The 15230-nt window shown below is 32.3% G+C and overlaps 1 protein-coding gene across 2 annotated transcripts in view; it reads right to left on the bottom strand.

Moving 5' to 3' along the window:
* Positions 1-1014: 1014 nt before the first annotated feature.
* The window catches only part of LOC137615832 (uncharacterized), a 48436-nt gene continuing 34220 nt past the window's right edge, over positions 1015-15230 (bottom strand). The window contains exons 4-6 of one of the 2 annotated variants that reach the window (XR_011039267.1): positions 12292-12372; positions 8748-8875; positions 1015-1337 (exon numbers count right to left, since the gene is read on the bottom strand). Coding sequence is in view for 1 of the 2 variants with exons in the window: in XM_068345529.1 (XP_068201630.1) it covers positions 1299-1337; positions 12292-12372 (120 nt within the window). In the remaining variant the exon portion in view is untranslated. The remainder of the gene's footprint in view (positions 1338-8747; positions 8876-12291; positions 12373-15230) is intronic. The other variant, XM_068345529.1, reaches the window with a different exon arrangement.

Here is a 15230-nt window from a genome sequence, read left to right as displayed (position 1 = left end):
TTGACGAAACGTTCCTTAGAAGTTTTCGTTACACATATAAAACGTTTTCCCTTGTCAAATTTACATCAGCTACTCAAATGGTGAACAGATATCACCAAACTTATAGAATTTAGTCGCATTTACCTAAATACTGTTAGGCTATTAATGTTATGTCACTCCAAAGGTTCAGCTGATTTTTTCATTAAATTGCATTTAACACAACAGTAGACTTCTATTTATTATATTCAGTTCAGGTATGAATATCTAATTATGAACTTTTTCTTCTGAATAGATTTTGATGCATTCAAAGCATTGTTTTTCTGCCTGAAATTCTTAGGTCTTTCATACCTTTGGATATACTAACTGTCACATCATTAATTCAATTAAATCAGCCTCATTGATTTAATCTTATGGGGATAAATATCATTAAAGCTTAATCGCCAACTCTATGTGTAAGTTGTCAATTTTGTAAAATACTTCTGAATCTGGCCAGCAAACAATTTAAACTTAGGGGGCTTGGATCGATCTATTGCCATACGATAGATAATTGATATTATGGCTAAATCACATCTCTGCAAAATTAGTTAAATCAATTGAGAGTTCATACTGCAGTAATATGCATTGGTAAAATTAACTCGGAATCATAAACTTGATTTCAGTTGAATTGCGACATCACCCATTCTATAAATATCTTTTTAAGTGGTTTCAACATTATCACCTATTTTATAGAATAATCAAAATTTTAACAACACGGCATTTCTTGCTGATTACATGAATAGGGGATAGCAAAGCTATCAATTTCATGAATTCAATTAAAAGTTCTTTAATTTCTTCGTTGAATCAGCTTCTGTATATGTATATATATATATATATATATATATATATATATATATATATATATATATATATATATATATACACATATATACATCCTCATATATATATATATATATATATATATATATATATATGTGTGTATATATACATATAATATATATATACATATATATATATATATATATATATATATATATACACAGTGATTAACAGTTTAATTGATCTAATGGGGTAGAGAGATTCGTGGCGTCTTCATTTCCAGTCGATAATCTGCAAGGAGACTCATCTTTCTTCCAGACGTCCTGAAGTGTCAAAGCCTTCAGTTCATTACCAACCAAAATTCAGACTGTCTATCCATTGACTTGCTTCTGCTTTCGAAGAAATCTCTAGACTTCTGGGTCTCTTCTTTTCGTGGTGTGAGTTTTCCACAAAACATTTAAATAACAAATAACGTCTTTTGTTTAATTTATAAAATTCCTAATCTAGTGGGCCTTCTCGCTGCCGGGAGGGTTGAGACGAAGCTGAAAGGTAGAATATTTTTGTTAATTGAGAATGGTGGAAGATTATAACAGGGTTCATATATTCTAAACATAAAGATGGGTTGCCATATTTGATGTAATTACACAATTATATAACTGTTGAAAAATTATTATCTTGAAACTCTGCCTCATAAAGTAAACATGCTAGTCAATGTAAGATGTACTTGACTTTTTTCTTAGATAAGTAGTAACGGCAAAATAGTAATAATGATAATACTGTATTACAACTACATCTACTATTTCTACTACTAATGGCAATAACTAAAGCGATAATAATAATAAAAAATTCACATTTTGAATCAAAAGTGATAAGTATTGTTTAATTTCAAATGCTTTTTCTCTTTGGATATCACGAACGAGAATTTCAGCTCTAATAACTTTTCTATTCTTCTAGAATTTGTGAACCTCTCCAGTGTGTTTCTATGCCTAGTATCATCCTTTCATGACGAGGCTCGCTGTTACCAAAAATTCTGAAGAAGTATTTTTTTTTTTAATCGTGACAAATAAAGAACAAACATGTGGTTGGACTGAAATTTTCTTGATTATCTTGACATTATGTGTGAGAAGTTACATATTTTTAAGTACGGATATTATTGTTCTTGAGGAGTGCTATACTATACAGACTGATAAAAAGGCATTTGTGAGTGCGCTGGTATGGCGGAAGAAGATTTCCAATCTTTCCAGGCAGAATTTACAGTGACTCTACTTTTTGTATATCCTCTCTCCTCTTGAGTGAAGAAGCGAATCAATCTAAAGGGGAAATGGATAGCCCACTGGCTGTATGAAGTCCTTCATTTAATTTCCTCATTTAGATTACTAGATCATTCCTAAGTAAGAGCTGGGATGTCTCCTCAGATGTTGGCTTGAATATCAGAGTCTGTAGAATTACTTGGTTTTCATGTCCCACACTTTTTTAGTTGGTAAAAGTATAAACCCTAATCCTTGGAACTGTCTCCACTTAAGGCGATTACCTTAAATGCGAAAGGACTAATCCGCTAAAGCAAAATTACTCGAAAGCCCAAGGGCCGACATCCTATGCTTGCAAATAATACACAAGGAATTTGCTCCACACAACATCCTGGGAATGCATCTGATAATTCACCATTCTAATAGAGTTCCTGGGAGTGCTATTTATGAAAGAGAAAATTCATCTATCATCCAGAGTGACGATCTCTCTTATGGGTAAATTGAGATCCTGCAAATCAAGATGAAACAGATCACCATCATATCTGTTTATAAACCCCCACCTGTTCCATTTGGTTGACCTGTGAATCACTATGTCGACTATCAAGTTTACCTAGTACTGAATAACTTCAACAGCTACAACTCTACTTCGAGATATAGTGGACAGGCAGGGGTCACTTGCCTTAGTTATATATGCACTGCGCATCACAAGGAACTGGCTATCCTTTGATGTATCTAGTCAATGAATCCTCAGAGGCCCTTTGCGTCAATTGGCGTAGGAGGAGATGATGACGATAATGAGGATGAAACTAACACCGATGGCGATGCCTTTGAAAGGTGGGCGATAAACATATCTCAGCCTTCACCATGACTCAAAAGATGAACCATCCTTCCAGAATGCTCGCTGGGGCAGAGGTTACAATCCTGATATTGTATTTGCATTACCCAGACACATAGCAACTACTCTAAACAGGTTAAACACCCCATCCCAAGGTCCCAACATAGACCTCTGTCCATCCTTGCTAAATCTGTTGTTAGACCACTTGAAAGCCATCTGACCAACAGGTTTAGTAATCGTAAGGCAAATTGGGAAAATTCTCCGCAGAGCTTGCCACTAAAATAGAAAGCATAAGACCAGAGCCGAACAGCTATGATAGTTTCTATTGAAATGTGTGGTAAGTAGCCAGGCATTATATCCTGCGTGGCTACTGTAAGACCTATATATGGAATTTGATTGATGAAAAAAAGGAACTATACTAAGAGTAAGAAGTAGACTATAGTGAAGATCCTCTCTCAGAGAACATCATTCCACATGAGGAGGCTCTTCTAACCTCAATAGATGTAGTCAGAGAAGAATACTGGAGAGCAATGGTAACTAACATCTATCTTACAAGAGACAGCAGGAAGGCATGGAAAATTATAAAGAAACTTAATACAGAGCAAACAAATACAGCTAGAACAGCAGCTGGGACTCTTAACAGTGTTGCAAACCATCTGCTACTAAATGGCAAAAATTACAATCAAGGAAGAGGATATTTGGTAAAAATTAAACTGAAATTAAAAAAGTAATTCAGAGTAGTGATGAGATCTTTTTTCCCTTTCACTATGAAGTTGCTTCAAAAGGCCATCAACACCCTGGAGGCTGGAAAAGGAGCTGGGCTAGAAGCAATAACAAATGAAATGATCAGACATTTCGGCATCAAGATATTAGACTGGATACTTGCACTCTTTAACAAGTGTACAATTGTATTGAAAATACCAAACATTTTGGAAAAAGCAAAAGTAGCAGCCTTGTTAAAACATAAAAAGGACCTTAAACGAGCAACAAGCTAGCGACCAATTTCCCTCCTCTGTACCCTATACAAACTATGATTGTCTGCATCTGTGTTGCATACAACCTTCTGTACATAAACAACTAATGAACTACCAGGCAGGGTTTATGTCTGGATGTTCCTGCTGTGGACAGGTACTGAATCTAAAACAGTATGCAGAGGACGTATTCGAGAACAAACTGATCATCGGTACTGTATTTATATAACTTACAGCTGCTTACGACACTGTTAACTATCGAGCCTTCCTCCTCAAACTTGTCAAAATTGTGAAGAACACTGACATCGTTCACATAATAGAATCTGTCTGACTAACAGGTGCTGTTTTGTTGAAATGGATGGCAAACATAGCCATTACAGGCTCCAAAAAATGAACTCCCTCGGGTTCTGGTCTAGCTCTTATCCTATTCAACATATATATATAAATATATAAATGTATATATATATATATATATATATATATATATATATATATATATATATATGTATGTATATATATATACATATATATATATATATATATATATATATATATACACAAACGACCAGCCTGAATTCAACAACAGACAGCGCTTTTCAGCAATATAAGAACGCCTCAATATAGCTCCTGAAGGCCTAACAGAGTACTATTAAAAATGGCTCCTTAATGCCAATACAGGAAAGATGCAAGTCTGTGCCCTCCACCTATACAACCGCTTGGATAGCAAAACTCTGAAAATCAAATGATTAAGTGAAAATATTGAATCAAATAACTTGCCTGTCTATCTTGCAATAACTCTAGACAAGCCACTCTTCTTCAAACAATATGTAGAGAAGCTAAACAAAAGTCGAGCCTTAATAGTTTACTGACTAAGCTGGCAAACTCACAGTGGAGAGCTAACCCTGGTACCTTGAAGCAGTCTGTTCAGGTGCTGTGCCATTCAACAGCCGAATACTATTCTTCCATATGATCCAGGTATTGCCATGGTCGGAAGGTTGACTCTGAACTCAAGAAAGTCTGTCGCATCATCACAGGCAACCTAAAGCCAACATCTCTCCTAGCCCTCTACAAGCTTGCAGGAATTTGTCCACCATTCATAGGATATGAAGCAATCAGTAAGACACACAGAGAGAAGTGATTCTCTGACAACAGGTACCCTCTCCGTTACCCGCGAGGGATGCAGCTAATACTGGGGTCATGTAAGAGCTTCAGGAATGTTAAAAGCATTGGCAATGAATGTCTATCAACCTACAGATTAAGACGATGGACTGAGACTGACCAATATCACAGGGAGTCCATCCCTTGGCCAAGTAAATATCTCCCAAAATGGCACAACATTCAGTTGAAAAGACTGGGTTGCGGTCAATTGTGCTAGGGCAAAGGTGGGAAGAACTGGGGACATTTTGCTCAGGTGGGGACTTTCTGAGTGTTCAGTGCACCTGTGGAGAGTCCATCCAAATTATGAATCACATACCCCAAGGTTGTCTGAAAGGGCCTAGCTGTTTTGATGATGATTTCGTAGAACCTAACCAAAGTACTTTTGATTGCCTATTGTAGTAGTGTATTAAGATATGATGATGTCCTCCTTATGCTGCTATCATTGGAGCACCTTTTATCAAAAGTGTTTTTTCCTGGAGATTTCTATAAAATCATTACTGTACTCAGGGCATATATAGTAACGATAGGAGTTAGAAACCATACAGACAGCTATTTTGTATCCGTTGTATGTCATTATATCAATACAGTATAATGGATAGCAATTCCAGCTGGAAAAAAAAGAATACTATGAGCCCTATATTTGTATCGACGAAAAAATCCTTGTAATAAAAGAGGAACAGAGAAATAAAGAATAAATTATTGAAAATAAATAACAAAACGTCAATAATATCAACACGAACATGACAAAATACAGAGAGAAAGACTAGTGATGATTTTAAAAATGAAGATAAAAAATGGAGACACAGTTAAGGAAAATACGTTTTATCAAGACCATTAGGTCTCCCTCACTCTTCCATTAAGCTTGCTCCACACACTGTTTGAAAATAAAACGAAAAGTCAGAAATTATATCCTTGAATGAGAGAATTCTAACTTAAGATAGTGAAAGGTTAGGATATGGAAGCCGTGGCACTATCAGCTACTAAAGAACATTGGTTCGATTTCAGCATGCGCTCTTAGAAAAGCTTCTAACAGACTTTTTTTCTCAGTGAGAAACATGACTATGAAAATAATGCCTAAGAAATAAGCTATATAATTTAGTGGGTGTGAAATCAGGGAAGAGATCCGCATTTAGAGAAAGATCCAGCATCTATCTGTATGACCAGTCCTTAAGGGATCATTTAACTTTCAGGTGGTAGTATCTCAGTAATTAGCTGGATTGTAAAATTCATAAACATATTTCAAAAAAATAACTGGACTGAGGATATTTTTACGATATTTTATTCTCACTACGGAAGAAAAGAGTATAATATTTAATTTTATTTCTTATGGAAAGTCAATCGACATTATTATTATCTAAGAAAACGCATTGTCATATAAGGTTCCTAAGTTGAGAGGGATTCACTGAAATGAAAAATGATATTATCTCCTTTGCTATTGAGGAAAGCTTTCAGTTCTGAAAATATGCATGAGACCTATTTTGAAACTAAATGCACCCTTCCCCTAAATAGGGTTAAGTTTCATTTGTTATATAATTGTTATATATACATATATAGAGTAAGGTCTAAATATGTACATATTCAGATCTTGTATGTATGTATGTATGTATATACATATATATATATATATATATATATATATATATATATATATATATATATATAAATATATATGTATATATTTGTATATATATACATATATACAGTATATATATATATGTATATAAAATATATATATATATATATATTTATATAAACCTATTTAAAGCAAAACATTTTATAGTAATTTGAAAAAAAGTGACATATCTAAAATGACGGCGGTCTTTTTCCTATTTGATACCCGATGAAAATACTGATTTTTAAATATAACTGCATCAAAGTTTTTCACTTAACCTAAATTCATTATTTAGTTAAGAAATGAGATTTAACACATGCACAAGGCACTGCACTTTTTAGCGCTGTCTTTTTATGGTTGTTAAAAATAACAATAGGTTTAAATGGTTTACAATAATTACGGAATTGATTTTGATTAGTGCAGATTTTGGATGCGGGATTACAAATTTATATAAACACATCACAAATAGAAGTAGAAGGATATGAAGTAAGTGCATCTGGGGGTTGAAAGAAAACAAAAATGACCCTTAAGTAATGCCTACAATGTTCTGAGGGAGGAGCACTGCCGACACTGCCCTCCTAAAGGGCGAACCTAATTACAACAAAGTTGAAATAAGATATTTTGACACAATTGTAATACATTGCCGCATCTTTTTACTGGAGGTAACAATAAATTATTCAACTATAATACTTAACTGCTATAGCCAAATCTAAACATAAGCTCAGTTACCTCAATATTACATATATAAGAATATAATTATCAATAAACTGAGCTGATAGTTTGATTAATATCTACCCTAAATACGAAGGCATGAACATAATTGTTTTATATTTCACTGATAGAATAACAAAACAAATACATTTATGATAGGCGTTCCCAAGGTGGGGTACATGTACAGTTGGCTTCATTAATTCCGGTACACTTCACTGGAAGCCAAGCAGGCGACACTGTACCGGAACTAATGAAACAAACTGTACCGCTAGGGGTATAATTTTACTCTTCATGGGGTACATTGGATCAAAGAGAGTAGCCATTACTGCGCAATACATGTGGTAATCTGCAGTGAGATTGAATAATGAAATTATATCACAGTAATGATTTCATTATTTCTCTTTTTCATAATCGGATTTAGGGGTAAACAGGAATCTATGAAATTGCTGAAAGGGGTATTGAAGATCAAAAAGGTTTGGAACTCCTGGTTTCTGGCAAAGACAGCAGAATTACTTAAAGTGTTTAGAGTAATTGTTCTTTTTTAAATTGGAGCGCTTGAGGCTGGAGCTTCTGTTATACTACTACTACTACTACTACTACTACTACTACTACTACTACTACTACTACTACTACTACAATAATAATAATAAATCCTATTGTTATGATGCAAAAGCATATTCTAAAATCATTTGCTTTAGATACTTTATGATTCTAATCTCGAAAAATATAAGAGGAACTGCTTGATATAATTCCTGTAGAATGGGACAAGTGAGAGCAAATTAACAATTCCCATTCTTAACATCTGAAAAAGGATTAGTTCGTTAATGTTAAGTGTATCAACACATGCTTTTTTTGGAAGCATATTGTAGCATTCACTTGAAGATAAACTGGTATTACTGTAGTGAATTATAGTTTTTAACCAAACCTTTCTTATGTTTGTTTTCTGTTACATGCAACATAACCACTAATATTTCATGTAATAGATGCAATAATTTCTTTGTGTGGGTGGGGGCGTTCATTGCCATGAATATATCGTCGAAGATGATCAGAGTAAAGATTTAGTGAAATTAACTGATAATGTTTGGTGATTTTTTTTGTAATCATTCATTATGGTAGATTATATGTAAATATACAAGAGTTTGTTCCATATTGAAAATATATATTTTACAATGAACGCCCTTTATACTTTGCCATGGATACCAAAAAAACATACATACCTTCTATGAAGTCAGTTCAAAAGCCTTCTCTGTCACTTTTAGGTTACTGTTAAGTGTACTAGAGAACAACTGACTAAACTAAGCCCACTATAGACTAAATTTTAAGTATCTAGATAAGCACCACTGACTAATGGCAACCTATCGTCAGCCATGGCTGTATTAAAAGAAATATGAATGGGAAAATAACATGGGGTTAATAACCTGAGTTGGGTGACATGGATGAGCCTTGGATGTTAGTGGATGATATACCATTCTTATACACTGTTAGCCTTGTTGGATGACTCCAGTGGTAACCCTTCCTGTTCGGCCTCATCAGTCTCTTTGCGCATCTGAAATTAGCATTCGACTGAAGTCAAGGATGTTGAAGGTCGGAAGTCGAAGTGTGTTTGTGTTGTAGTCAGTGATGTTTACTCATCAATAATAGGGGACTACGATTCTTTAGAATAAATCTAGAATAATTGTTAAATTCAATGCTTCCAAATTTGCGTGAAAATATGAACACAATATATTTCCAAAGTCAACTCAAAGCATAATAGGATCTACTGTTATTTTGATATATTTTAACTTGATTTTAGATTTAAATCGTAGGGAAAGGTTCGGGGGGAGAGAGAGAGAGAGAGAGAGAGAGAGAGAGAGAGAGAGAGAGAGAGAGATTACAGAAATGAGTTTGGTATGTTATTTTAAGAAAATATTGTTAAATTTTTCGATACTCAAGATACTAAGCTTTCCAAGTCTTCCTTTTTAAGAGATAAAATCTTCAGTTAGTTTAGTGGTCGACTAAGAGTCATGACTTTGGAAATAAGATGAAAGGAGGAAGGATAGTGAAGTTCATATAATAATCTAATAAAAAAAAAATAGCTGAAACAAGAAACTTATAACATCATCTCTTGGACTTCAGGGATAGAAAACTTTCAAGTTGAATTAGATATTCAGGAGGGTGTAAAGAATATTTTACTATTTGCTTAATACCGTAGATGAAGAAGCTTCCAAATTCGGATGAAAATATGAACGAATATTTTCTATAAACACAAAAGGACTCACAGTTATTTCTAAGTTTTGAATAACTTGATTTTGAATAAGTCGTAGAGAAAGTTTCTGAGATTTAGTTGATTTTAGCAGTAAAGTCTCAAAGATGTAAGTAGCAATGTCTGTCAGTCAGGATTTTCAGTAGAAAAGTATCCGAAGATAGTGTTGATAAAAGTGAAAAAAATATTGCAGACTTCATCAGTTAATTTTTAATGTAAAGTTAAGATAAGGAATAGAATAGGCGAGGTTTAAATGAAAATAAATTAGTGTTTTAATAAGTTTCAGAATCATAGTTTCAGAATGAATTAAGAAAAGGAACATAAAAGGGCAAATTTGCTGAATTCTGAATTCGGTTTGTCATGAAAACCAATTCCAATGAAATTTAACCATTTGTAACGAATTTCATGGATGCAGACAATGTGAAATTTATAAAATCCAGACAGGAAATCAAAAAAATATCCTTATAAAGTTTTATTCCAAAATGATAAATAAAAAAAGGTTTAATCTATTATGAGGAGGAAAAGAACTGAAAACAATGTTTGAATGATAGTGAAGCTTTAAGGTTTGATATTTAATCTTTGCAAAATAAATAATCCTTCAACAACAGCACTAAATTTAAATAGATATGTTTTTCCTTTTTATTTTAGCTTTGTTTTCACATAAGTCTTTGAAATCACTCAAATATAAGACTTTTCTATCCAACTGCACAGTCTCAGGAAGTCTTCAAGTCTGTGACATTCATTCTCTCTGCAATGCAATGACTACTGTTTTCAATTTGGTTATCCATTTTCCTGTACCTGTAAGCGAACCGCAATTCTGTATTCTACTGCCATTATACTGTACTGTCTTGTATTTACCAAATCCCAGAATACTACAGTATTTGTTAACCGTATTGTCTGTTGAGCTTCAAATGATAGTTTGTATGCAAATTAATCTTCCACGACACGGAGTTTGAATTAGATTATAAATTTGCTTGAAATTCTACCTCTCCAAATAGATGAAATTAATTTAATTAATATAATTCAATTTTCTGTAACAGATTTTGAACAAAATTAGGAATTTAATTAAAGTTGGCCCAGAGAGCTTATAAAAGAAGCCATTATGTATATTTTGCTTGAATTAATTTATATATCAACGTAACAGAAGTGAAATATGAAAATTATGAAACTAGGTAAAGAAAAATTTCTTTCAATTTGCCAGAAAAAAGTAGAAGTAAAACAAGCGAAGTTAATGGAAGAGATACGAGGAAGTCTTCAATACTGTTCAAGAACGTGGTACCAAACACCGTCTCACCACCAGTGGTTAACTTGTGTAGATATTAGTTAGTTTTTTCCAAATTATATAGAATGTTAATAGAGATACTCTCACCTGAAAATGGAGAAGGGGGATCAGAGTAAAGGAATAATCAATTAAAAAAACTATCTGATTAGGACTTTATCAAATAGATAGGGTGGGGTAAAAAGAAAAATATCTTAGTAGATAAAATATCCCAAAGAACTAGTTATTAGATAAGAAACAAGATCATTGCTCGTCAGTATGATTGATTCAATTACGGAATCATTTCATACACAGAAAGGGCTAATAAAATACAGTATATAAGCTCCAAAGAAAATAATTAAAATGAAGAATTTGTGGAGAAAAGATAATTAGATGCTCATTTAGGTTATGAGAGAAGTTGGGAATTAAAGCCAAAAAAAAAAAAATAATAAATAAATAAATAAAAAAAGATGAAGAGAATTATACATAGAAAATAATTTGTTAAAGATAAATATGACACATATATACATATATGTGTATATTCATACATAGAATACAGTTGGTGGAAATTCCATAAAATACATTAAAGAAATTCAGCACCGATAGATAAAAATAGATTAAGAATAAATAGAATATTAAGAGTGATTTGAGTTTGCCTTAAGCAACAGAAAGTTCGTGCAAAAAGTTAATCTGATGAAGTATTACTTAGTGGAATGACTGTTGAGAAAAATATTGTTACATTATCATATACAATGAAAATACAAAATGTATTTGAGTTATGTTTGTTGATAAAGCAATTATTATAAAAAGGTAAGGCAGTTTTCTGTACATTTTCATGACTTATGATGATTGTCTGTATAGCAAGATTTTCCTTCTTTTTTGAAAATGGATAATCTGATAATCCTTTTATATACACTATTTGATAAAACTTGACAAATTATCTTTAGAAAAAGATCAAAATTCAATTAAATTAAAAGTTAAGGTGCCTGAGTGTTTTGACAGATTATTATACAGATTATGTGAATAATAAAAATTGTGCCTGAGTGTTTTGACAGACTTTAAGAATAATAAAAATTAAGAACAACTCCTTTGAAAGGACCATAATGAAATGCAAAAATCTAAACTTAATTTCCTCCATTCTTATGTAAGTGTCTGTAATAAGGACTGATTTTCTTTATATAATTTAAAACTGGCATGAAGAGATTCTAGCTATATTACCATAATGCTCCCTAAGAATGATCAATATAAGCTTGTAATTAGATTAAATATAATTAATATAAGCAAAATTCTAACTTGACCAAGTCTGAGCTCAATATTATTAACTGAAGCTCATTCCATATTAATTCTAACTAGATTAAAAGTCAAGTGAGAATTAATGTCATGGACCATAACTATATTCTATGACATGAATCCATGACTGACGTGTGATAAAGTATCGATTATATGTCAGAAAATATCATACCAAAATACGCTTCTTCTCTTTGCAGGCGTATTCGCTTTCGTCAACATCATTGTAGCAGTCACTCTTGTAGTCCTCAGGCAGCTGAAAGATGAATAGTTATTATAACTGATGCTTTGATAATATACATCAAGCAAGAAGGTATGTAGTGATAACAATATTTATTAAGGTATTTAGGGAAATATAGTTGAAAAACTTATCTTAAAATTTTTAGATTCACGTTGGTGATGAATTCTTCTTTTTTCCCCTTGGTGTTGAATTCTTTTTTCTTTTTTTTTTCTTGGTGTTGAATTTTTTTTTCTTTTTTTACCTTGGTGTTGAATTTTTTTTTCTTTTTTTTTTTTGAAAGCTTAACACGCTTTTGAGTTCTCATTGCAGTGTGTATCACAGTAAAATATAGATAATACTATCAACTTTATAGTCGTTTACCTCTCTTTAATAATTAATGCAAACACTTATATTAGGATATAGTATTTACGTAAAGGCGGCGTAAAAAGATTATCGAAACTTATATTAATCAGACTGGCTTTTACATCACAACAGATAGACTATCACGGCTATTTCGCAAATGGTCAGCCATTTTTTTCACACGCTTAAAGAATAATAAGACTTACTGATTTCATTAATGAGTACTTTCTGGTACTGTTTGATAATGTCAGACATTTTGCTTCTATAGTGACAATACTGAAATTATACTATGACTTGCAAGCAGAGTTCACACATGGTGGTGTACATCATCATCATCATCATCATCATCATTATTATTATTATTATTATTATTATTATTATTATTATTATTACTTGCTAAGCTACAATCCTAGTTGGAAAAAATAGATGCTATAAGGCCAGGGGCTCCAACAGGGAAAATAGCTCAGTGAGGAAAGGAGACAAAGAAAAATAAAATATTTTAAGAACAGCAACAACATTAAAACAAATATCTCCTATATAAACTATAAAAACTTTAACCAAACAAGATGAAGAGAAATAAGATAGAACAGTATATCAGAGTGTACCCTCAAGCAATACCCTTAAGCAAGAGTACATAATTCCTGAGAGTAATTGGTATGAGTTTCCCCGAGTGAAAATCTAGTTTCTCAGTAAGCTGATTATAGAGTCATACTAAAAGGAAGAACTTAGGAATGCAATATATTTCTGGATGAGACATATAATCCTTTCCATGTTTATACTTATATGGAATGCGTATTAGATATACAGAGGGCATATATATTCTCTTTAAACATCTTTTCAGAAAAACCCTTATCATTCAAATATGCCATGAATGACTGATGCCATAAAAATAAACATAAATACACCCGAGCACACTATTCTATCTTATTTTTCTTCCACTTGTTTTTTAAATGTTAATAGTTTATATAAGGTTAATCATTTTCAATGTAGTTACTGTTCTTAAAATATTTTATTTTAATTGTTCATTACTTCGACTGTAATTTATTTATTTCCTTTCCGCACTGGGCTATTTTTCCCTGTTGGAGCCCTTAGGCCTATAGCATCCTGATTTTCCAACTAGCGTTGTACCTTAGCTAACAACAACAACAACAACAACAACAACAACAACAACAATAATAATAATAATAATAATAATAATAATAATATCGATTTTTTTTTTAGTTCACCCAACGGTAATTTCCTCACGCAAGACAAATAGAAAATACAAAAGCAATACTAAGGCAAATAGGTGAATAAATTATTCAGCAAGTGAGGAAATATTGAACTAAAACGGTAATGACTTGAAAAAAAGTTAAATTACACAGTTCAGGTTAACGACGTTTGTGTGGTTTTGCTTGGTGGTCAATAGTAATTGGAAATCAATGTTTAATTACATCTCTCTCTCTCTCTCTCTCTCTCTCTCTCTCTCTCTCTCTCTCTCTCTCTCTCTCTCTCTCAGTGCGTACAAGCCTTTACTAAAATAAGGTTTTTAGATATACAATTTAAGTTGGTATCAGTGTTATAATAATAATAATAATAATAATAATAATAATAATAATAATAATAATAGTAGTAGTACTAGTACTAGTAGTAGTAGTAGTAGTAGTAGTTGTTGTTGTTTTTGTTGTTGTTGTTATTATTTGCTTCCATTAGAAGTGTGCCTTACCACCGCCAGGAGTCATGATACCACACAAGGTAAACATCGCAATCTCGTGTTTTTATTCTTCCTACAAACTTTGTTTAGCTTTACTCATTAAAACTACTAATGAATTTGTCAATAGCCACAAGCTTTGCTACACCCTCAATAACTTCATACTTTTTGCTAAGTAATGTAAAACTTTTATCTTTACTTGCTTACGTGCAACTGATAAGTACCTTTGATTACCTTTTCGTTTTAGTCAGCGGTTCATGTTTATGTTTACCATATCTTTCAGGGCTATTAAAACACTTTATCTACTTTATTCTATAGAATTTAATGCTCCCATATATCCACCATAGATCCCCACTTATACTGTTAAAAAACCCGTATTTATAATGGGAAATTCTCTTTAGAAACATTCGGTTCTCAGCCGTATTTCATTAAATATAGGCAGCCGTAATTTTACCATACTTTATTATTATATTTTACGGGTTAGTGACCGTAATATCCCTCCTTTACGTCAATATATCTGTTTTTAAGACAGTAAAAATCCTGGAATAAAGGTCGACAGACACTCACCGTTTTTATTAATGCCAATTTTTAACAGTGTACATTTGGCTATTTGGATCCTCAAAAATAAGCCCTGAATTATGAAAAGATATTCTTTTCTTTGTGATACATTGAAAATACAAATTCATTCTTACATTTATGGATCTAGTTGAATTTGATCTTATCCCTTTTCAATCCTTAAACAAACGTTCCCTGAATATTTTCAGCTTTTGTGAGCATACATGTAAATGTCTTTTGAATTGACCTATTTGTATAATAATTAACCTTATACTATTTCAATGAAACT

Source organism: Palaemon carinicauda, chromosome 2, assembly GCF_036898095.1.
Source record: "Palaemon carinicauda isolate YSFRI2023 chromosome 2, ASM3689809v2, whole genome shotgun sequence".
Classification (NCBI taxonomy): domain Eukaryota; kingdom Metazoa; phylum Arthropoda; class Malacostraca; order Decapoda; family Palaemonidae; genus Palaemon; species Palaemon carinicauda.
The sequence above is the reverse complement of the archived record's forward strand: the minus strand, read 5'-3'. Positions and strand labels throughout refer to the sequence as shown.